The sequence below is a fragment of the Hesperophylax consimilis genome, chromosome 26 (assembly GCF_061612785.1).
Source record: "Hesperophylax consimilis isolate HC1 chromosome 26, BYU_Hcon_1.0, whole genome shotgun sequence".
Classification (NCBI taxonomy): Eukaryota; Metazoa; Arthropoda; class Insecta; order Trichoptera; family Limnephilidae; genus Hesperophylax; species Hesperophylax consimilis.
In genome coordinates, this window is record NC_142861.1 from 17,752,369 (window position 1) to 17,778,523 (window position 26,155).

Sequence of the window (26,155 nt, forward strand, 5' to 3'; positions counted from 1 at the left end):
TAGGAGCTCTACCGAGCCGAACCCTCTGATATGAAAATATCTGGAGTCGGTGAATTATTTTCCCATTTGATCTCTGGTGAGTTGACGGGTTGTTCTTGTATTGTTTTATATTTATTTTGCTTATATAATGCACTTGCATAATGTTGATTGACTAGATGATCATTTGTGGAAAATTGTGTGGAAGGGTTTAGTTAACTATGAATACAAATTACTCTTTTGAGCACTCACTCTCTTAAAGGTTTAACTTCCTTATCATGAAATCCCGACAGAGTATAGACTTGAGCATCGCAGCGCACTGGAGAATATTGTTGGCCCCGTCAATCTAATGCTTAACGTCTTCTCTTGATGTTGTTCTTTTTATTGTATATTATTGTAATATTATTGTATATATTTTATGGAATTTGTGGGATTGCACAAACCTCCCCACATTCCGGAATAAACTCATTATTATTATTATTAAGATTGAAAACCATCACATTTGATGACCACCAAATTGACAATCGGCACCATTTAGAATTTTTGACATTATTGACCGTCCCCGTTAATCCGTAGGGGCTGAGAAGAAATTTCAATAAATGAAAATATCTTTTTGTTAAAGCCAATATATAGTCGCTATCCGCGTCTGTCTGTTTGTGCGCTTAGTTCTTCTAAGCAACGCAACGGGTTTTGATAAGGTTTTCACTTAGAGAATTTCTTCCGGAAGGTTTATACATATAAAACATGTTTATCATATTTATAGAAAATAGAGAAAAGTCGATGTTTTGTAATAAGTTGAAAAATAATATTTTCGGGCGCTTACATTGCGAACGCTGACTTAACCTCATGAGATACATCAAAATAATGTACTATGGAATTGCATATCTTAAAAAGGCCTGCAAAAAGTCGGGTACACATCAGATAACACAAAATAAAGTAAAAAATTATTTTTTTCTTTAACTAATCTAGTATGTAGGTAGTATCTTAACCTCTCAGACAAAGACATTTATATACTATGTGTTCCTTTGAAAACTGTCAAAACGTGATAATTTTTGTGTTATTTACGAGTTTTGCTAAAAGCATCATAACTCACGTTTTGGGAAACGTAGCCTCATTCTAAAAAATGTTTTGGAAAGATTATGAAATCCACTATTGCATTGTGTTGTTATAAGTAAATATTTGCGTTTCTAAATATATATTTTATGAAAACGTCAAAAATATGTAAGAATCGATAACCATTATTTCAAAGCCGTGAAAAATGTACTTTTTTCTGAGTATCATAAAGAAATAACACTTTATATATTGAAGAAATATAATTAAAAACTATTAGTCACCTCAAAATATTAACCGTCCGAACTAAAATATTTTTAATAAATTATTTAGAAATGCAATAAATTATGAACGAACTAGATGACAGATTCAATCGGCTTAGATAATGCAGTTCTACGTTCCATAGATATTGTTGAATACAGACGTGTAGCGTTATTCATTATCGATACTCTGTTTTTTAAATCATGGCAATCCGTATACTAGTGATGGAAATAAATCGATTTTTGTAAAATCTCGCGCGTTTACGTGAAAAGACGTTCTAATGTCTTGACCGCTATTATCATATTTAAGTCTTTTGACGTTCTAATGTTCTGAGTGGTTAAGGAAAAATTAATGTATAAGTTCGACACTGCAATTGTAGTGCGTCGTGACGTGCGTGGGCACGATTCTTCAACACTGCAAATGCAAGGGTCCTTTCCCAAGGGGTTAAAACCAATTCTCTCCCGTTTTAGCTATTGATCAACAGTCAAGCTAAACGGCTGTAAGCCTAAAGCACCATTGATGGAGCAAAGTGATCATTTCACTGTGCGATTGACAATATAGTTCGTTCAATTGCTCTATCTATCGAGCCCTTGAACGAACGGAACAAGATTTTGTTTCAGTTTTAAGTTATGGAAAGTAAAATCAAAAGTTGATCGCTGTATTCTCGCATGTACTGTTTCTGCAGATGTCTACAAAGCAACTGGAGTGAAAATATCAATGGGTCAATTGAAGTTCAGTCAATCGCACTTCAATTTCACAAACACATTGACAATTATTGACATCGCTCATCTCTGGGGCGCTTACCTAACTTACCTTTTTAAGCTGTCGTACCCTTAAATTAAATATACCAATCCTAAGAGAAAGTCCAGTTATATTCAATTTTTCAATTAAGTCCTAAATCCTGTATCTAAATTTCGCCAATAAACAATTAGATAATGTTAATTAAGTGTTAATCTCAAGTGACCTACTAGGTAAGTATTGTACTGTATATTTTCTCCATAAATAGTTAAGTAATAACATAGATCACTGTAGAAATGTATTATAAGTTTGTACAGCGCCCTTGAGGTGTTTTTGCACAAAAACGGCGCTATACAAGTCATCCAAGTATTATTATTATTATTATTAAGACCAAACATTTTAGAATGTAAAGTAAAAAAAAATATGGACTAAATTAGTAACTAAACCACTGTCGGAAGAATGAGCAATTATATTTTGTTGACATGTGAGGGTTTATTGCTGACAATTTCAAAAATGCAAAAATGTTAACTTTACATATTTTATAGTTGATGTTATTTATTTATTTTATACATTATACGCCATGTAAAAATTTAATTACATTATCAAGTAATGACTTAAACCATAATAAGGTAAAGAAAACATTAACACGGTGTCCGGAAACACGTAGTACAAATGGGAAACTGATTAATCTACATTACAAAGAGAACCAGTCGAGTATTTTGATTTTTTAAACTTTTTTCGGTTTTTTTTTACTACGACGCACATTACAAAAACATTAAACAGCTGATTGTGACCACATAGCAACCGATTTTTAAAAAATTTGACCTAAAAATTGAAACTATAGACTCAATTTACTCGAAGTTAAATTCAAAAAAGTTATATTATAAAATCAACTGCAAATACTAGTACCATGAATTTCCGGACATTGTGTATATTATTAAACAAAATGTGTCACTTTGCATTAATATATAAGCTTCATGGGCAAAGTATAATACATATTATCAACTTAACCTGACTTATCAAACCGATGGATGATAAATATTTAAATAAATCAGTGATTCATAACAATTTTTTGATTTTATTTCATATCTATAACATTGCGTAATTGCTTTCTACGAAAAAATACCGAAATGTGTTATTAGAGATTATATTGTAATCTAACAATTATTACAACAAGACTAACAGACCCTCCACACCAGTGGCCAAATTCTTTTAAAAGTATTACAAAATCTGAGATTCAATTAAATATCGAAAATGCAGAACTGCTACACTAACATAAAATATAGGTACATTTTTCTATCAATGTATATGGTTTAATATCTAATGCAAATTCGAAAATGCAGAACTGCTACATTAACATATAATATAGGTACATTTTTATATCAATGTATATGGTTTAATATCTAATGCATATTCAAAAATGCAGAACTGCTACACTAACATATAATATAGGTACATTTTTATATCAATGTATATGGTTTAATATCTAATGCAAATTCGAAAATGCAGAACTGCTACACTAACATATAATATAGGTACATTTTTCTATCAATGTATATGGTTTAATATCTAATGCAAATTCGAAAATGCAGAACTGCTACACTAACATAAAATATAGGTACATTTTTATATCAATGTATATGGTTTAATATATAATGCAAATTCGAAAATGCAGAACTGCTACACTAACATATAATATAGGTACATTTTTCTATCAATGTATATGGTTTAATATCTAATGCATATTCAAAAATGCAAAACTGCTACACTAACATATAATATAGGTACATTTTTATATCAATGTATATGGTTTAATATCTAATGCAAATTCGAAAATCCAGAACTGCTACACTAACATATAATATAGGTACATTTTTCTATCAATGTATATGGTTTAATATCTAATGCATATTCAAAAATGCAGAACTGCTACACTAACATATAATATAGGTACATTTTTCTATCAATGTATATGGTTTAATATCTAATGCATATTCAAAAATGCAGAACTGCTACACTAACGTATAATATAGGTACATTTTTATATCAATTTATATGGTTTAATATCTAATGCATATTCGTAAAATCGTATATTTTGTTTGCTATGCATTGTACTGTAGCTAAAAGAATGTTGATTTTATGAAATTAGATAAATAAAGCATAAACATATTCATCCGAAGTTTCTAAAACACTTAAACAGTGAGCTCTAGCATTATAAAATTAGCACAAATTTTTTGTCTGGTATTTCTATGCCAACACAACTATTTTCAGCTTGCAAACGTCATTTCCTGCTTGCACTATTGAGTTTTGAATTATTTGTTTAGCCATAGACAAAAGAAGAACATTGGAGGGGTCCCACCACTTTCCCAAAGATGGTATAAGGAAACTGATTGTTTATCAGTTTCCTTATACCATATTATGTTTCGTTTATATTATAGATCAACGTACCTAATACCCAAGTGTGCACGCCAAAAATCGCTCCGCAAATAATATTCAAAATTAATAGTTTATACATCGAATTTAATAAAAAAGACATTGATAATCGCATAACTGTGTAACAGTAGTGAACTTCTTTACTTTATTTAAATAATAACGGCATCGTTATATACATTTTTAAGTGATTTTAAAATCTGTGAAGTGAGCTTGTACAGTGCAGTGTTGTTGCCTGTAATAACCACTCAAAATCAGAATACCTAACATTTCTAAGACTCACAGCACTAATATAACAGTATAATCGCAGCTCCCGCTATATCGGTGGTGGCTAAGCGGTTTAGAGCGGCAAACGTCACTTGCTTCAAGCGCAGTCCCAAGGGAACAGAGTTCGCTCCCTCCCGTAACCTAACGGCTTTTTTATTTTAAAATAAGTCGATTTTAGGACACCAACCTTCTACATAAATTACAACGCCATCTAGGTGCAATACGCCAAAAACACATTAAGATGAACAGGCAAAAGAAAACCACAAAAAAGGCGCCATCTAGCGATTCGGAAGAAGACTATCACACTAACAAAATGATGAAATTTATGGAAAAAAAATTTGAGGACTTATCAGAACAGTTAATGAAATCTTTTAACGAACAACTGAAAAATGAACTCAGAGAACTTAAAAAGTCTGTGGAATTCTGTTGTAATAAAATTGACGAATACGAAGAAAAAAATAAAATCAAAGATAATTTAATTAAACAATTACAATCAGATAATAAGGAAATCAAAATGCAATTGAACAAAATGGAACAATTTCAAAAACAAAAAAATATTGAAATACAAGGTGTTCCTTTCAAAGAGAATGAAAACTTACCTAAAATAGTTCACAATATATTGGAAACAATAAAATGCGAAACTGAATTACCTAAAATAACAAACACATATAGAATTAAAAACAGAAACCCATTAAGTAAAAATCCAGGGATAGTAGTTTCCTTTCAAAACAAAGAAAGTAAGGACAATATTATAACCCAGAAAAGAAAATATGGTACTTTGTACCCAAAAAATATAAATTTTTCTGAAGATTATAAAAACATTGTTTACATTAATGAACAATTGTCACAAAATAATAAACACCTCCTATTTCTGGCGAAATCATCAAGACTAGGCTACAAGTTTATCTGGGCAAAAAATGGTAACATAATGATGAGAAAAGATGAATTAGCCCCAATCATCCACATAAGGCAGCCGGAAGATATTCCCTCCGAATAAACAAACAAGTGACCATAATACATGTATAAATACTTCATCATTGTTCAAAATGTCTGATGAAAATTTTTTGCATGAAAACTTTATATGTAAAAACACAAGTGAACTTAATAATCATTTTAAAAATGTTAATTTTTCAGTTCTAAATATGAACATACGGAGTTTAAGAAAGCACTTTGATGAACTCTGTGTCCTAATCGAAAGTCTAGATTTTTCTCCTAGTATTATTATATTAACAGAGACACAGATGAAAGAGGTAATACCCTATAACCTGCCAGGATATATAACCATTTCATCTAAATGCAAACATACTGGACACGATGGAGTCACGGTATTTATGAATAATTGTCTCATGAAAACTGCTTTCGAGATTTTAGATTTTAAAACAGCAAATGCTATTAAATTAACATTTAACCATAACAATTATAATTATTTGCTAATAGCTATCTATAGATCACCTTCACTAAATGAAACTCTCTTCAATAACGAACTTAATTCGCTTTTAAAAATGACTCACAGAAATAACTTCAACTTCGCAATATTAACCGGTGATATCAATATAAATATAAATGAAAATAACAAAAGAACAAACTGTATAAATGAGTACTTAGATTGTTTGTCGTGTGCTGGATATCAGTCTTACATAAACTCACCAACTAGAGAAAATTTGAATAACTCCACGACTCTAGATCACATATTTGTTAAATCACACAAACACTTTAAAACAACATCTTCAACTCTAATAACAAACATTACTGATCATTACCCAACATTTTACGGACACAACATCTTAACTGCAAATTCAAAAAAAAATTCTGAAACAGTTGAAAAAAATTTTATTAATTACCTCACATTAAATAATCTACTTCTTTTGGAAAATTGGGATCAAATTCTATCAATTTCAAACCCATATTCAGCATTAGAATCGTTTTATAAAACTCTCCAAGAATATATTTCAAAAAGTACTAATAAAATTGTTATATCTAAGAGAAAATATAAAAAAATTAAACCTTGGATAACTGTAGGAATAATAGTCTCCATTAAACAAAGAGATAAACTATATAGAGAGATGCTAAATTATCAAAGAGCCTGTCAAAAAAACAATGTCAGAACAATGTCCTTCATGAAAACAAAATATTTACTGTATAGAAATTTACTAAATAGGTTAATAAGAAGTTGTAAAAAAAAATACTATGGTGAACAAATTGATAATGCAAATAATGATACCAAAAAAACGTGGAATATTATTAACGAAATAACGAATAAAAAAAGAATAGCATCAACTGAGGTTAAGGAGATTAAAATAAATAACAATATTATAACTGACAAATCTGACATTGCAAATAACTTTAACAACTTCTTCACAAATGTCGTAGACCAAGTACTTGAATCATCCAGTAATATTGCTAATACAGCGCCCGTTGACTCATCTCTGCTTTTGGTACCAACAAACAATTCAATTAACTCATTAGATTATTTTACACCTATCACAACTAATGAAATTGAAAAACACATTGAAAGCCTAAAACCAACAAATTCTTCAGGAATTGATAATTTATCAGGTAATACACTAAAAAAAATAAAACAATATATTTTAACTCCTTTGCAACATATTTATAATATATCCCTAAAAGAAGGGTATTTCCCAGAACAATTTAAAATCTCCACTATAATACCAGTTCACAAATCGGGTGACACGCACATATTAGACAATTACAGACCTATCTCCTTAGTTTCAAACCTTTCAAAAATATTTGAAAAATGTATCAAAAATAGAGTTATGAAATACCTAGAACAAAACAATATTCTGTCCGAAAATCAATATGGCTTCAGAAGTAAATTAAGCACTGAAGATGCAATATTCGATCTGACAAAAAATTTATACACATCTGTTGATCAAAATAAAAAAAGTCTAGCTATATTTTTAGACTTAAGAAAAGCGTTTGATACTGTAAATCACAATCTACTCATAAAGAAAATTAATCAAATAGGTTTCAAAAAAGATGCACTAAAAATTCTCACTCACTATCTCAAAGACAGATTACAAAAAACAAAAATAGGGAACTTTTATAGCACAGAAACAGTGATAAAAAATGGAGTACCACAGGGGACTGTGCTTGGCCCAATTCTGTTTCTAATATATATTAATGATTTATGTAATGTTGTAATCCCTGGTAAAATTGTATCTTACGCTGATGATACAGCAATAATAGTAAATGGAAAATCCTGGCCTGAAACTTTTTTAAATGCAACAAAATGTATTTCATATGTCTTATCATGGCTAACTTGTAATAGACTTTTCTTAAACTATAGTAAAACATTTTACCTAACTTTTTATAAAAACAGTAAAAACAAACCTCCCAATAACCTTAAAATTAGACTACATAATGCTAACTGTAATAAAGTAACATGCACCTCTTGCTTTGAAATTGGAAAAATTGAAAAGATCAAATATTTGGGTATATATATTGACACAAATTTAAACTGGCAACCACAAATTAATAACACCGTTTCTAAATTAAGATATCTGACGTACATATTTTATAGACTTAAGGAAGTACTCAATGTTGACAAATTGAAAATGATTTATTTTTCTCTAGTGCAATCCTCAATTATGTACGGTATATTAGGATGGGGTGGCGCACTAGATACATTTATAAAACCACTACAAATAGTACAAAATCATATTATCAAGGTTATATATAATAAAAAGAGGACATTTTCGACTGATCAATTGTACAAGGAATCTCAACTATTCAATCTCCGTAAACTATTTTTACTTCAAAGCCTGAAATACGTCATGAAAAACCAAAATAAATTTCAAAAATATGAAAACAAAATCAACTTTAGAAGAAATCATGTATTTTATACCCCACAAACCAATACCAAACTAATGCAAACTCACAGTAGCTTTATTGGACCTCGCACTTTTAATCTACTACCAAAAAAAATTCAAATAACAACTAAACTAGCGCAATACCAAAAAGAATTAAAGTTGTGGCTGTACAATGCAAATGTTGAAGCATTATTCATTTAATTTTTTCTATTTTGTTTCTGTATAGTTATTATTATTTTATTTTGTGTTCTTTTAATTCATATATATTATCTTACAATCTTTATTTTTACTTTGATTTATTTTTAATATGCTCCTCTTGCACAATCTTTTAGAATAACTTTAATTATAATCCTACCGTTTTTCTTTATTATGCTTACTGTTTTTTATTTTATTTTTACTGTTATATATTTTTAGGTACAAAAATCTAATGTATTAAATTATATTACCCACGCACAGGCTGCGCCTTAGTGGGTTCCCTTTCATATTATTAAAAAACTTGTATTGTGAAATATGTAAATTGGGAAAAAATAAAGGAAATAAAAAAAAAAAAAAAAAAAAATCTCTTTCATCGTACACATCAAAACATTAATTTTTTTAATAAAACGTAGCTACACTTATTTATTATGAACGACTCTAGACACTTCAGTGTCCCTGCGTTTGTTAGTACATATATATATATTTAACCGTTTGAGTGCCAATCGTCGACTTTCGTCGATTCGTGTTTTAACGAAGATTGCCGATCGTCGATTTCCGTCGATTGAGTCAGTCGTGTTCTGATTCGCGCGTACGTCGGTACGTAAAATTCTCATTTTTTCGAAACGCCTGGACTTCGGGATCCTCCTCCGCGTGATTCTAAACCAATATTCTTATAAAACACCGAAAAAATCATCGAAATCCTTGAAAATTCAAAAAATTTATGGGGTTTTAAAAAAATATATTATAGTTTCATAAAAAATAATGTTTTTTTGGTGGCATTTTACAAGCAACTGTATGAATTTTTTTGGCACTCAAACGGTTAAACTCATTAACAGTCATACAGTAAATAAAAAACAATTTGAAATGATATCTCCTCAATTTTAATAAAGAATAACACTAGAAATACCTTCCATATAGATTTGAATGGAAATCAATGTTGCCACTGACTTAGTACATTTTAGTTCCAGCCTGTTTAGCATGCGCTCTGTCTCTCTTACAATCGTCTGACATTGTAAATCACCATCCTCTTTGAATTTCGTAATAATGGAGTTCTGCACATGAAATCTAAGCGGAGAATGGACAGACTTTTGGATCACAAAACACACCATTTCTTGTATTTTTCTTGATTCTATATTTTTAACTGTCTAAAAATAAAACATGATGGCGTAGTGCTTAATAGTGTGCAAATGCTCACAATAAGGATAAAGATGCAAGAAAAATAATGTTGAAATTTGAAGCATAGCTGGAAAAACGAGTTATAAATAAAATAATTAACATTGTGGAACGTTAATAATAATAATAATAACTGGATGACTTGTATAGTGCCGTTTTTGTGCAAAATCACCTCAAGGGCGCTGTACAAACTTATAATACATTTCTACAGTGATCTATGTTATTACTTAACTATTTATGGAGATAATATACAATACAATACTTACCTGGTAGGTCACTTGAGATTAACACTTAATTAACATTATCTAATTGTTTATTAGCGAAATTTAGATACAGGATTTAGGACTTAATTGGAAAATTGAATATAACTGGACTTTCTCTTAGGAATGGTATATTTAATTTAAGGGTACGACAGCTTAAAAAGGTAAGTTTTTAGTTTAGACCTGAATTCTGTTGGACTTGTTATGGATCTTAGTTCCGGAGGGAGTTTATTCCAAGCCTTCGGCCCAGATACTCCGAAAGCAAATCAAAAAACTTAGTATTTGGCTTGCGCTTAGGTTCTATCAGTCTGCCTACAGCCTAACGTTGGTAAGGATATACCTGGGTATTTTTCAAATTCTGAAGTGTTTTCATTTTATCCTAACACTTGGAGAAATTTACCCATTTTCTATAGATTAATACAACTTTTTGCTTATTTGACCTAAATCAGGCTAATGTTGCGAAAACGCAATGGTCAGTTTTACGAGTCATATTCTGAGAATTAGATAAGATATTGTTGTTATTTCCTCAAGCACTGATTAAAAAGGTAACGGCTTTACCATTGTGCTAAATAGGCAAAAATGAAATTCTATTAGTTCTAACGCCTTCAAAGTTAGGCAAAATATGGTACTCAGGCAGGCTGTATTTGAATAATTATACGCAATAATCCCTTAGTCAAATTCGGGAGAGATTCTTCAGACAACAAATAGCCGTAGTCTCTTTGGAAGATATATATCCCAGCCGGACACGGTCTCATAAAAGTAATGCTATCTCATTTTGTATTACAGCGAGAAATATGATTTAAACAGTGTCGGGAAGAGAGAATACTACAATTTTAGTTTGCATTCACAATTTTACCGTTCCAAAAAATTTTTGGAACGGTAAAATATTTGTATTGGTAAAAAAAATATTTGTCAAGGTTTACAAATTTTTTATACTAAACGAAAAAAAGTAAAGTGATTATTGTAATACCTTTATATGTATAATTAAATTTGATTTTTTTTATTTTCGTGTAAATTAGTAATTACAGTTTACATGATAAAAACCATCAGTAAGCGACTTTATAAACTTTATCTTTGTTTGCTGTAAAAATGTCGGTATTTTTAATTGAATAAGTCGATTTGTAATACGAAAATCTAAAATATTCTTTCTTCTGCTTTCAACATCAGTTTTTTTACTATGAAATATGTTCAAAGACAGCGAATTTATCTGAAATCGAATGTAATGTGAAAATATTTTTGGCGCATTCTGACAGTTCTAATATAAGACGTACATTGCAAAGCGTTAAAGGCTTTAGGGGTTAAAATAAATAAAAAGTAAGTACACATTAAACATTATTTCCTTGAGTTAATAATTTCATTAGGTTAACGCAAAACACAAAAAATGAGTTTTTAATTACTTATAATAATTTTTTTAATTCTGTTCTTTATATCCAAATTTCATTAAAAATCTATAAACTTAAAGTTTGGTAGATACTCTCAGTATCGCCCTGGTGAAAGACCATTCGGTGGGCAGAGAGGATGGACCGCCAAACAACTCGGTCTTAGCATACACTCCTTGCCTCATTCACATTCATACATCGTCTCATAACATACTCTCATACTGACTCTTGACATAACCCGACTAAAGTATCTGATACACTTGACTGTGTAATGTCTTCCTCTGACATCCCTGACTTATTCTACATAAGTGTACCTATACCTATGCACCAATACACACAGTGCTAAGTCAGCTCTAATCAAGAAAACCTGTTATGCTATCTTTAAAAAAATTATAAGTGTACCTATACCTATGCACCAATACACACAGTGCTAAGTCAGCTCTAATCAAGAAAACCTGTTATGCTATCTTTAACAAAATTTATGCCATCAACATTAGGTAGTACAGGTCGTGTGACTCACAAAATGTTTACCATAAATGTTAGGTATAATACATAAAAAATATATTTGCATTGTTCAATCGTCACAACACAATGGAAAGAATTCAAAAACGTGAGATTAAAAAGTTTATAAAAGTTAACATTGTTTTTCTAAAGATTAACAACATACAGACGATGGCAGCATTCTTAAGGTATTGAATCATAAAACATGATCAGTGTGGCATTGAATCATTATAATGTTGTTTTCGTAGGGACTGTATGTACCTAGTCTAGGATTCAATGCCAAAAGATGTAATAAAAAAAGTTACAACATACTGTGATAACATAACATACCTTAATTGGTTTATTGAGGCCAGAATAAATTAAAACAGAGGCTGGCATTGTAAAAATATGGATTAATAAAATATGGTTAAAGAAAATCATTTAAAAATCAAATAAAATGCTTAGACAGTTTTTATAAAAGTATTTAAATGATATTGTTATTGTAAAATAGTACCTACCTACCTAATTAATAATAATATTACGAAAAAAGTACGAACATAGATTTAGAACATATTCAAATTTTTCATATGGGTGGTGGTGGTATTAACAGATGATGTCATAGCGACACAGCGACACATAACATGTACCTATTTTTTTTTTTTGTTATTGTTTCAATATGTTGTATTTTATTTACCTTTTTGGCGACGGCATAAAGCACCGACATTAATTCTGAATCACCTCTGCTGGAAGGAGTTACCTCCCCAGCCAGAGGCTTGCTGGCACCAGCCATTTCTTGAGATTCGGTCTGAAACAATACAAAAATCGTGACAGAAACGCAAAAATTCACAACATCAAAGACGTAAAATTCATTTCGGATGCACTACACAAATAATAAAACATACCATAGTCTATTTCTAACCGTTCTCAAAATAACAAACTATAAAATATAAACTACACACTTCACTCTAAGCGCCACGACGGGCCGGTAAAAATACCTGAATATAAATAACTTTTTTGTTTAACAATGCGACGACAGTTTGATTATGGTTTGCGCAATTTATAAATATTTGATTAACGCGTCGCGCCCGATAACGCATACGCAGATTGAATCCGAAAATGTTATGTTATTTGTCGGCCCGCTAGCGAGCGGAGAACGTCTACGCTTCCACAAGATATTAGATCATGCATTTATTTTTAATCAAGATTGTACGAACCGTGATGTCAGGTGTCAAGTCACCACAGCATTTATTTGACGTTTCTTACGTTTGGAATAATAAGTTTCCAACTGAGGCGGCAGTGCTGTGCGATAATAAACTTTAAAGTGTCATTTATATAGTCTATTGTCGCCTGTCATGTTTCATGTCAGATGAAATCTTGTTATTCTGAACGGTCCATTTGGAAGGCGCAGTACCGTGCCACTAGCGACATCTATTGGTGCGGGTGCGTAATATATCAAATTGATCAATAAAAATATTTTAATTTTTACAGAGGAATATTACGTTTTGCAAAAAGAATCATTGCTTAAATTTAAAATAGGCAGGTACCTTTATTACAATTTTCTTTTGAAATCCTTATTTATTGTTCTCTTTATCTTTATTTCAAAATACCACGATTTTAAATAGTAAGTCGCTTGAAATGGCTTTAGATGGCCATATAAATAAATCACTCACGTTACTTTTGGCCATAAATAAACCACTCTACACAATATTATATTATTTTTAATAAAATTGTCTCACAATTTGACAACTTGACGAACGTAAATCTCCTCTAAATCTCAGTAGCTAACTGAATTTGGGTTTTAGGCATTTCACCCTGAAAAGAGTGCTTTGAATAGCCATATTCGTTCGTATTATTTACTAATCACCACTTTTACACACTTTTTTAATTATAATGATAATATCTTGACTAATATGTCACGACGAAAAGCTATGTAAGAGTTCATTGCCCGCTTATTTTAACCAAATGAAGAAAACTAATACAATTACAAAAATCAATAGGTCATTTACATCAAAACACCATAAAAATATACCTACCTACTTTTTCAAAAACTTTTTCTTGTTACTTAGGTAAGTGAAAACTGACTAAAATAAAACAAATAATAACTAAGCACTAACCTACATCATAAACAGTTCAATTTCGTTAGTGTGAATTTTTAATTAGCAATACACTTATGTACCTGCATTATTATTTATAGATAATAATAAGTAAGTAATTGCTTTCAACTAATTACTAATCGTCGACATGACAAATGACAAACATCTCGTTTAAACAAGCATTGATGTAGGTATATTTTATAATTATTCTCATCAAACATACTAATTTCGGGCTGTAAGTCTGGTTCAATGCACTTGAATTTGTTTTGAATGTGTCATTTTTTTAAATTGTAATTGATACAATTCAGACAAGTGATACAAGTAGTACCTACCCATAACATAATATTTTTTTACCGCAAAATTATTTTGAATCCATATTTGAAAATAATGTTGAGTACCTACTTTTTGTTTAATTTTGGTAAACTCAGAATTCTGTTTTTCAAGGGTTTGCGCTTTTTAGCTAACATGGAATTATCAATCCTACAATTATAATATCTCTTGATATTTCACGGGTCTTCGCTAGTAACTACAAAAATGAAATGAAAGTAAACTAAAAATGAACCGTAATATTATTGTACGATACCAATGCTATATTTATATTATTTTTTTGTTGATTTCTTTTGTACAGTATTTTTGGCAGATATTCCATCGGTAGCGTGGCCGAGCGGTCTAAGGCGCTGGTTTAAGGCACCAGTCTCTTCGGAGGCGTGGGTTCGAATCCCACCGCTGCCAAAAGTATATTTTTTGCTTTTTTTATCAAATGACAAAAATAATACTTTAGTTTCCCTACCAAAATTTATTTTTATTCTGAGCACGCAATACACAATCATTCTAATCCATCTAATATTACTAATGCTATGGTGTTTTGTTTGTTTTTCTTTCACATCCCAACGGAGCGACCAATCGACATGATTTTTTTTTGCGTAGAGATAGTTGGAGGAGTGGGAAGGTGAGTGGTTTATTTATGGTGGGAAGTGACTTAAGCTACTTTTCACCCCGGAAAAATTTATTCCCATGGGAAAATTCTTTAGCCGGTAATGTCTGTCTAATACCACGAGCGAAGCCGCAGGAAAAAGCTAGTATTTTACAAGTATCAAAATATTCATACTATCGATCGACATCAGCCTATGTATTTAGGTATATACTACTACACTATTTGAACAATACGACATTAGTAATACGTTTTATAGCACTGTTTTTGTTTCATGACGATGTCAATGTGTCCTTACAATACCGTACGTTTGTCATAATAATATGTGGATACTTTGGGTTATTATCTGGACTTCAAACTAGTGATGTACATAATAATGTTGGTCCGTCCGTACATCTCGATTATAAAATGTAATGTAGTATTTTTCTTTGAATTTCATAAATTATTATTATTTTTTATTGTTCCCGCTCGTTGACGATTTCATAGGAATCGAATTTGGATATATTTTGAGCCTCTCAAAATAAGTTGCTCAACTAATAATGACATATCTCGATAGAAGCAATACGAATGTAACGTTTCGATTATTCCAAATATCAGTAAAAATTCACAGAACAAAAATGATTTTTGATAGGTGTCTTAAAAATAAGACAAGATTTTGATTTTTATAATATGGTAATATAACATTTAATACAATTTTTAAACATAAGAAAACTGGTTCCATGATAACTCAACACAATGACAATTCAACACACCTTTAAAAAGTTATATTATTAATGAGTTATATCATTTGAAAGCGATGATAAAGTTAACCTATAAACCGAACCTACGTAACGTATTTAACCTAGTTTTTGTTTCATAACTTTTCATGACTATATCACTTTTAAATTGTTGTGTTGAAATATCATTGTGTATAGTATATTCGGTTACCAAGAAAAATACCCAGCAACAATATTTTGTATGAATTTAGTTGTGAATATTGATATTTTTGTGACTTTTCAATATCGTAAATGTTTACGTTTAAATGCTTTTAAATTTGAGGTCATTGTCATTGAGGTCCAATAGTTTTAAAGGACAATTCCTTAACCTTAGGCAGAACCAGAATCGCCCCTATACGTATTTTTAGATACATTTTATTTTCCCAATAGATTAGATTTCTACAATAATATTTTTTCTACGTTTTTTGTTATCGGTTTCAATTTATTCTGTATCACGCCTTAAGTAGCAAAGTACGGTCTGCCGCCGAGAATAATAATAATAATATTTGGATGATTTGTATCGCGCCGTTTTTTGTGCAAAATCACCTCAAGGGCGCTTTAAACTATTTTTATTCCATACAGAAAATACAATGGAGTTATTAGCGTAATTTTAGTCTTTTATATCGATTTTGGTTTTCTAAAACGCCCTTGAAGTTTTTTTTAATATTATCAATTCATTGAATTAAAAATTCGAAATATTTTTTCGATTATTTATCTACTTAATTCTATTATATGACCGAAGAAATAAATGTGTTATTAGCTCAGATATCCTCAATTTTGCTAAAATTGATCAAATATTAATCGAAATTTATTGAACAGCAATATTATGTCATTGGCCTTTCTGGGTCCTAGGAGTCGAAAGGTCTTGTGTAAACTGGCGACATTAGCTTTCTTTCTAAGCGGTAATGATTACACTTCTAGGGATCATCTGTTCAGTGGTACATTAAGGCGATGCACTACGCCGTGTAATATTTTAAATTGAGCCGCTATCAATAACAACCCTTACGTAGATGGTGATAAGGTTTAAATTCCCGCTTAACACCATCCGCCCGTTTTGATTTATGCAAGAAAAAAACATGGCCAAAAAGTGCCTTTTATTTTATTTTGTGGATGTTCAGGCATAAATATTTAATTTTTTTCTCCATCATTTTATAAATAACTTAATTTGCCACATTATACAATGAAAATGGATTCGTAAGTAGGAGATTTTGAACTTTAAAGCAGTTTTCATAGGCCTTTACACTATTTTTTTCTGGGCTTATAAAAAGACTTATGTAAAAAATACTCGATTATTTCAAAGGCCAAGATGTATTCTACTCGCAGTATTTAATTAAAGCATCTGAAACATTTCTAGGCGACCAAATTTTCAAACCAAAAACACATGATTTTGCATTACTACGTATGGCATCGCCTTAAAAGCACTAATTTCGACTGTGACTCTTTCTGTAACTACATAATTTTATTAGAAAACTCCGTTTAATGAATTTAAGTTTAATTTTTAAAATTGATAGTGTTTGTTTGGAGAATTAAGACAAGCAATAAAGCACTTTTGTATGTGAATACTGCAAAAGAGTTCCAACTGCTCCCATCTGCATCCAGTGAGACTATGGCGTCTCCAATTTGGGGTATGTTGTGAGGCTGGAGGTAGTGAAGAGGTGAATGAGATGGGGAGGAGGAAGGTGGGGAAGTACCTGGATATTCAGATCTGGTTACTAAACACGGCTGGAGCCATTTCAAGCAACGTTTCAATTCTGTATGGTTGTCTTGAATAAGCGCGATACTACCTATCTATAATATGAAATATGTAACAGAAAATTATTTTATTCTATAAAATTATAATATAAAACGATCCCCATTGATTTCAAAAAGCGAAGAATTGGTTTCACTTTTTTACTTCCAATTAGTTCAATTTGACCTCCAACACTTCTAACGCTCTAACGCCGAACGACCGAAATTTCCGAATCCGATGCTCGCGCACTTCTACTCGCGTGATGCTGGTGGAAACGTTTCGATCAGATTTAGTACGCAAATGCGCCTCCATGACTATCCCGTGATTTGGCACGGGTCTGCGCTAGTTGATTTTAAACAGTAAAATAAATTATTACGCAAATTTTTAAGGAATTCTAAGATAAATGCAGGTTTTGAAGCCAGTATAGATAGTGATGACTTATATTCGCATCCTCTTTGTCAGCTGAGGTGTCCGAGTGGTTAAGGAGTTGGACTTGAAATCCAATGGGTTCTACCCGCGCAGGTTCGAATCCTGTCCTCAGCGAATTTTTTGTTGCGGGTTTAATTTTATTTTCATATAAATACCATATAACTTTACCAAAGTATTATTTTTATTAATTTTTCTTTACGTTTTATCAAAACTAACCGTAATTTTTAATGTTTCATTTTTTCTTGATCGCCTTTATCTAAGAAGTGGCGGGTATGGTGTACAAGGTTAATAACGTATATAATTTGTTATTTTTTTACAGAAATAATGTTTTAATCGAAACATGTTATAACTGTATGCAAAAACATTTATAACTTCGTAATAATAAAACAAATTCATTAATTTTATTATCAGTCACATCTATGAACCGCTGAAAACAAATTAGGTTTGAAACTTCGCTAAATAGTGTTTGATATTATTCTGACATGAAAATCTTATTGAGCATTTTTAAATAATAGAAAAAATAATCGTCTCTTTTCACACCAAGGTGATGTCCTAGCCAGTGTCAAGTTGAGGTGATTTATGGAATGTTTGAAAGAATAGGTTAAAATTTAGTAGTAATTACAAGAACCTGTCTACATTACCAGGGCTGACCCTACGCGGGCGCAATTGGAGCAGTCCTCTCAGGGCGCCGAACTGCCAAGGCGCTGATAATACTCGACACCTAACAGTCCTGACAATTCGCCCTTGATACTATTTTTCATAAAAAAACGTCGCTAACCATCCAAATATTATTGTTTACAGTGATCACCTACCTAGGTGTTTGCTAGTTTTGACAAGCGGAGTCAAACTTTTTACTCACGCCAGGCGCTGTTTGTTTCAGGGCCGCCCCCATGACATGTTATCCAAACGCGTTACACAAAATACAAGATGTCATTTGTTTTAGTTCAGAGGTAAAATTACCTTTATTTTGGAAACCTCACGATTGGGATTAATGATTATTTATTATTTGAAGCATTAATTAATAAATAAGTTGATATAATTCATTGTACTTGTAAAATACACAAACAGATAAAGTAAATGCTTGAAATCAAATGCTAGAAGAAAAGCGAATACCTATGTACAATTACCATTACAAATTGATTACAAATTTTAAACTAGATATACTTTATATACACGTTTGTCGACAGAGGATAACAGAGATGCAATGTTGTAGGGGGCAAAATACCCGTACTGATCAGGTCAGGGACAAAATTTGTATATTAATTGTTTATAGGGCAACAGAAAAAATGTAATTGAAGCCCTCTTCATCAAGACGACATTCGTACATGTTAGAATTTTTTGTCATTACATAAGATGGCAGCAATAAAAAAAATAATTGTCTTGTAAAAGTTTAGTATATTGTATTATGGATAGGTAAGGTAAGATAATTTTTTAAAAGTTTAGTATATATATTATGGAAAGGTAAGGTAAGATAATTTTGTAAAAGTTTAGTATATACAGGGTGTATCGGCACGTACCCGACAAACTTTAACCAACTGTTCCTTAGCATATTTGGAGTAAAAAATCTTATTTGCACTTTTTTATTTGTACGTTTTTTTTAATAAAAAAAATATTATTAATATTTTCACCACATGTCACCACTGTTTTATCCTTTGTCAAAGTTTGAAAACCCATCTGGCAATATCTTATTCGAGTTCCGTTGAATAATGTACGTGTGTACGTATATTGGCGCGCTTTTACAATCACAACGAAATGGCACGGCACCACAGACATAGGAATTAATAGACGAGAAGATAATGGCGAGGGGTAAAATCAACTGTTGAAGAACGAAGGGAGTAAGGCTAACTGTGATTCGTCAATAAATCAATCTGACAGTAAATAGGCATCTCGCATTATAATATCACCATTTACTTCTTAAAAGTAAAACCTGCTTTTGAATGAATAGACATTTTTACATGGGAGCGCAAATTACTCGCCACGTTATGAACAAATTTGCGAAGTCCAAATTCGGCAAAAAAATTCGGTTGTATTTTCAGAGTCGAATATTTCGTGTAAGTATTTAGTTAGGACACTTTTATAAATGTTCATAATTTACTTCCCAGCAACCAACCAGCTTTGTGTTTCGCGTCCAGACGTTTCTCGATGTGATAGTATATGTTTCTAAAACTGATCTATATTATACGATGTGAATATGCTTAAAATAAAGTAAAATAATGCTTATATATGGAATGTAATACGACAATTGGGTTTATTCTCTTTTTCACATCTATTTTTACAAGTTTTCATAGTACAAGTCAACATTTTGCCGTGTTATTTCGTAAAATGAACCGATGATGCCTCGACCATAGTTCGCACAAGAATGATGACGTCACGTTTTCAAATTTCACTTGAGGCCATACGCGAGCACAGCCGGCTCCAATGGAACCGGTATGGGGAGTGGGGATAATACGCTTTTAATCACTTAGGGCAGGTCTACTAATATTCATATGTCTATGCACGGCACCATTCGTCTCATTTTTAACTATTATTATTTAGTGTATGCGAAAGAGCGAAGACGCTTTTCGACATACTTGCTAATAACAGCTGTTGAACACGTTTGTTTTTAATTGAAAAAAAATTGCTACCGGACAGCAAAGTGCCCATAACATTTTTTACTCCAAATGTGCTAAGGAATAGCTGGTTAAAGTTTGTTGGGTTAGTGCCGATACACCCTGTATATTATGGATAGGTGAGGTAAGATAATTTTGTAAAAGTTTAGAATGTATATTATGGATAGGTAAGGTAAAATAATTTTGAAGATACTAGTATAAACGTATAGAACAGAAATACACACTGTACGGAAATATCGAAAACGTACTTTTTTGGGGTTTGATTTTAAAAATTGTGATAAGTGATTAGGATTAGTCTTGTGAATCAGAGGCTATTAAAAATCTACCTATATTTTTTACCAATTTCTTAAAGTTTTATAAATTACTTAAAAAAAAACACTCATAATAAACTTAGTTATTAACCTTCGCAGAAGACCTTTGTCTACTTTATTTTCCGTGAAGGTTTTAACCAGATTTTTAATGTCATCGGAGATGAGTACTGTTTTTTTTCCACGGAATTTTATGGATAGTAATAGTGGTAGTTATGAAGGCGAAAAAGTTAATATCAAAGAAATTATTACAAGGCGTAAATTCAAAATATAAGAATCCATGGCATCCCCAATTGTGGTATGTTGTGAAGCTAAAGGGAGTAGGGAGGGCAGTGAGACGGAGGAGAGGAAGGTTGGGTTATTTCCGGCTATTCGAATCTTGTCACTAAAAACATTTAAAGCAACGTTTTTAATGTGAATCGTTGTGTTTATATACCCCATACGATTCAACATGCCGTAATTGCAGCAAATAAGAAAATGTGTTAGATTGATTTGTATGTAAAATAACACAAAAAATAGTGCCGGGCTGCGCATTTACAAAGCTTGACCATTTCAGTCCAGATGACGACTGTTATATGCTTACAGAGGAAATATATTCTTCCTTCAAGGTAATACAGTAGCTTCAGTTTGAGCAAAATCAATAAATTTACAAAGCCTACGCAGTTTCAGTCACAGTAAAAATTGCAGACGAAAACTAATCTAGTAGGTAGGTACCTATTGCAGGTCCGTCACCAAGACTGAAATAGTAAAGACTTTGTAACTGATTTTGCTCATACGAAAGAAGCTACTCTATTACGGTCATCGTTATGACCGAAATTGCATACGCTTTGTAAATTCGCCACCAGGCTTCGAGTCCACGACCTCTAAATTCATAGGGGAGGATCTTAACTCTTAACCAGTTGATATATGTCTTAACCGTTCGACCACGGAGGCCGTCAGTTAGATTTAGAAGTACTTTATCGAATGGCCTAACGCGGGAAAGTGTACAAGATATATTATAATATAAGAAAAATCCAATATTTTCGAAACCATGTAGATAAGGAGAAGATTGAGTGACGTAGTAAAAAAAAGACGTCTCACCCTATGTCTTCGAAATATACATGTGCGTGACTGTGCAGTTTCGAAGAGAAAAAGAAACAAAGACAAAAAGATACGACCTCGAGAATATTATATATTTTTAATATTCTATGATTTCCTACCATAAATTATTGAAGTAAAAGTTGGTCTGGAAAAATAAATAATACTAAGTAAAAACCTACTTACACATTATTTTGGTACTTACTACTTATGAACCCTAATAAATTAATAATGTTTGTAAAAAATAACCAGGAAGCAGCCAGATTAGGCTTAGCTAAAAATGTCAACAGTATTAAAATAAACTCATTCAAGGATGAACGATTTTTTTGTCGCCAATGATTGGTTGGGATGGAAGCCATTACAGTATTAATAATATGCTGTGGTAATGCACGACGTCGATTATTACCACATCGCCGGACTCCTTGCACCGCCATTGTCAGGAGAAACTCTGTCGTGAGAAGGTGACAACCGTGATTTGAATTTCGAACTTATTTGGCGCGACTGACAGATCGATAGGCGGCGCTCAATTGTTTTCGAGAAAAATACAAATATCGGCGGGAAATTATCGGAAAGTTGAAAGATTAAAATTTGAATTTTGGAATACAAATAATATGGACGGGAAAAATAAATTGAAGTTTTAAAAATTGGAACACTTGATAATCGGCGCTCATTTGTTATACAATACAAATAATAGCGGTGGGAAATAATTGGAACATTGAAATTTTCAAATTGGATCACAAAATTAACAATTATGCTGTGTTTGAATTAGTGATTGTTAAAGTGTTGGAAGGATTTTCCCTGTACAATAATTAATATTTGTCAAAATGCATTTGAAATTTGTATTCAATTTAGTTATTTTCCTTGTAATTAAACGTGTTATTGGTATTGATAAGAAAAATGTGGAAATTAACTGCCAAAGTTCGATCAAAAGCATTTTTGATGTCCTCGTACGGGACGAATCAGATACAGAAGTGATTTTCAAATTGTTTTCACCCAATTCCAATTCTACACGAAATAAAACTGACATTTTGAATTTTAAATCGGATGAAAATTCGCGTTTGAAAAATAATGGCTGTTCTATTGTGAGTGATGAACTTTACGAGCATGTTTGTGATACCGATAATATTGGGCTATACAACGAAGGTGGTGATATTTTGGAGACGGGTTTAGGAGTTGGACAAATAAATAGTGAGTAACTATTTAAATATTATGTAATAATGTAATTATACTCTTCTTTTCGAATTGTGGATAGAATAAGTTATACAGTAAAGAGTTTTGATTCAGAAGGTTGAATTTGGCCACACACACACATAACAACATTATAAATATCCTCTTACCTCGTTCGGTTGTATTCTTTCCTAAAAACGTTTGTATATTCGCAGGTTTTCCAAATAGATTCAAATTAAATAAATAATAACTGAAGTCCCGGGCGTTGCCCTAGTTTTACACATAGTTTTCGAAATCAGATGTAGACAGTAATTTTGCTATTGATGTCAAGTGCGCAAAATTTCATTAAATGTACCGAAATTCTGCCAAGGGGTGGGGTCAAGGGGTGTGGGTGGTTTTATGACCTTCTCTTTGTTTTGCAGGTCGAGTGTGCAAATTTCATCAATCTCCAAATATTTGTTTTTTAATTTGAGCAAAAAAAAGCCAAACTGGAATACTCTTCTTTGAGAATTGAATAAGTAAATTTAAGAAAAAACGTAAAGAGGTTGTTAAACGTAAATCAGATTTTATGTACTATTCTACCGTGGTAAATAAAAACACAGTGTCTTCCTAAAGAGTCTTAAGGAAGAGACTGTAGTTACTGCGGCAGTATTGTTATATTGTGTAAAATTATGATTGCTAAGTGTGATAATATTATATAGCTTTTACAGGGTGTCCGGGGTAAAGTGTGCTTATTTCGGGGGATGAATTGATTCTACATGATTTTAGAAGTAAAAAATAAAAATAACTTTTTTGAAATTCTAATGGTTTAAGGTACTTTTAAGGTAAAAAATAATTGTTTGAATGGGAAAATAAACATTGGAATTTCGACAAAAGTTATTCATTGTTTTACTTCTACCGTCCATCATGTAGAATCACCTCCCGAAGTGTGCGCACAAATATTTAAATTTTCTTTAACTATAATAAAGAATAGAAATAAAAATAAAGTGGATGGGGCCGTCGAGCGGGCAAAATTTCATCAATCTCGGACTAAAACAATTACTGTAGATTTGTATAAAAAACAAATCCACACCGGACACTCTTCATATACTTACATACAAAAGACTGTAACAAATTTTAACGTTATTATATACTTACATTTAAAAAAATATATTTTTTAAATGGTTCCATCCATCCAATTGATAGACTTGCCCTAACGTGAAATCTGGGTATCATTTCGATGAGCTGGAGGCAAACCACGTGACCATATTTTTGGCACCAGGAGGGTTCGGGAATGCTTTGAATTAACCACGACTTCTGTTGTACCTACATTGCCTACCGAAGAGTGTACTTTGAAATAACTGGACCCTGCTCAGAAAAGTACGCTAAAGTAAGACAAAGGCTTGCAGCGCAGTCCATTGTGGTACTTCTATGCGCAGGATCTGAATGTTCGTTTTTAAACGAACCGCCTGGCGTAGCGACGTTAAAAATGAGTGATGTAGGTAAATTATAGCACATCTGTAAAAGAGTCTAACTAAGTAGAGTAACAAAATAATACATTTTAAAAACAAGCCTGAACTTTTGTTTATTATAAAAAGGACTAGTTCCTATTCCTAAACAGATTTTATTTACATAAAATAGTGGTGTAAACAAAGTTGCTCATTTTCATTTAATTTAATTAATAATAATAATAAATTTATTTCACATAAAAATCATACAATAAAACATGCGGAAACTTTGACTAGCCAACTAGGAACGGATCCTGTTTTAGCCCAGTCAAATTGACAAGTTTAGTTCATATTATAATTTAGCACTTAATATAAAACACAACCGGTAAAGTAAATAACAGCCAGATAGTAGTAATAAAAAGACAGATCACCACAGGAGTTGTAAGGTAGAAAAAATGGGAAGGGTAGTTTATAAGTTTATAATTTAGTTGGATGATTAGAAAATAATCGATAGAATTGATAAATAAAGTACAGATTAATACAGAATTGACAATTGTGTTCAGAGGTGATAAATAGGTGTTTTTGTATTGTATCGACTTTAATGTATGGAATTATATTAACTTTGTTCTGACGAAAGTAGTGTAGGTAATTTGTAGATCAAAAACTGGACTCTGTTCTTCTGGAAGACCGGATAACTAATGAAAATGACAACTCAACCCACCTTTAAAAGGTGATGAAAGAAAAATTAGGTTAACTAGGTTACGTAGGTTAGGTTAATAAGTTAGTTTTCTTCGATCGCATTTATTTATTTTATATCACTTGTGTTGAATTGTCCGACATCCTGAAAATTTATTTTATATCACTTGTGTTGCTTTTCCGACATCCTGAAAACCATAAAAACAGAGTAACTAGTTGTCAGACCAGAGTTTTCAGAATTGTTTATTTATAGAGGGAAGGAACTATCGGTGTCTCACGCAATTAAAATAAGTTAATTTGCTTCTTTTTTTACTTAACCAGACATATAAATTTAGTATTTTGATCTGCATTTCCATTAATTCAATAAATAAAGTTATTTATTTATTTTGATGTAGAGAAATGAACAATTTACAATGAGGTTAGTTTATACACGTGCAGTTTGCTTGATTGAGAGATCAATTATTATAGTTTTCTTCATTATACTAATAGATTGTATTGTAAACAAGTAATTTTTAACAATTTACGGGTATTACATATACATAATTACATACAAAAATTTCTAGTACCATAATATTGGCATGTGCTTAGTGTGTTAGTCGAAAAGAGTGTTAGAAACAGAACGTCGCACAGTGGGCGGAAAATCGCCTTTCATAGACATAGAGACTTGAATTTTCAAGGGTATTTTTTTTTTGGCTAGAAATGGATTCTGCTGATCATTACTATGCTATAACATTTCGTATGAAGCAATTACGTGTACAAATGAAGGAGTTATCATTTTTTTAAGAAAAAAATTGTATGACACTGACATTAAAAATGAGGTTATCTCTGGAATCATAAGGTTGACCATTATATCCTTACACACAGATATACTACTATTTATTTGTATTTTTTTGAC

At 31.4% G+C, this 26,155-nt stretch overlaps 2 protein-coding genes and 2 non-coding genes across 4 annotated transcripts in view; 3 read left to right on the forward strand and 1 right to left on the reverse strand.

The window, feature by feature from the left end:
- Esyt2 (extended synaptotagmin-like protein 2) overlaps positions 1-13,238 on the reverse strand; it is a 78,419-nt gene extending 65,181 nt beyond the window's left edge. Inside the window, exons 1-2 of the mRNA XM_089647202.1 lie at positions 13,035-13,238; positions 12,734-12,844 (exon numbers count right to left, since the gene is read on the reverse strand). Of these exons, the coding sequence (XP_089503328.1) occupies positions 12,734-12,844; positions 13,035-13,136 (213 nt within the window). The 5' untranslated portion in view covers positions 13,137-13,238. The remainder of the gene's footprint in view (positions 1-12,733; positions 12,845-13,034) is intronic.
- A 1,544-nt stretch (positions 13,239-14,782) lies between these two features.
- TRNAL-AAG (transfer RNA leucine (anticodon AAG)) lies at positions 14,783-14,864 on the forward strand. The gene has a single exon. It is a non-coding gene; the product is annotated as a tRNA-Leu (tRNA).
- Positions 14,865-18,008: 3,144 nt separating this feature from the next.
- Positions 18,009-18,090, forward strand: TRNAS-UGA (transfer RNA serine (anticodon UGA)). The gene has a single exon. It is a non-coding gene; the product is annotated as a tRNA-Ser (tRNA).
- Positions 18,091-22,423: 4,333 nt separating this feature from the next.
- LOC149411231 (O-acyltransferase like protein-like) overlaps positions 22,424-26,155 on the forward strand; it is a 77,220-nt gene continuing 73,488 nt past the window's right edge. The window contains exon 1 of the mRNA XM_089647105.1: positions 22,424-23,158. Coding sequence (XP_089503231.1) covers positions 22,795-23,158 — 364 coding nt within the window. The 5' untranslated portion in view covers positions 22,424-22,794. The remainder of the gene's footprint in view (positions 23,159-26,155) is intronic.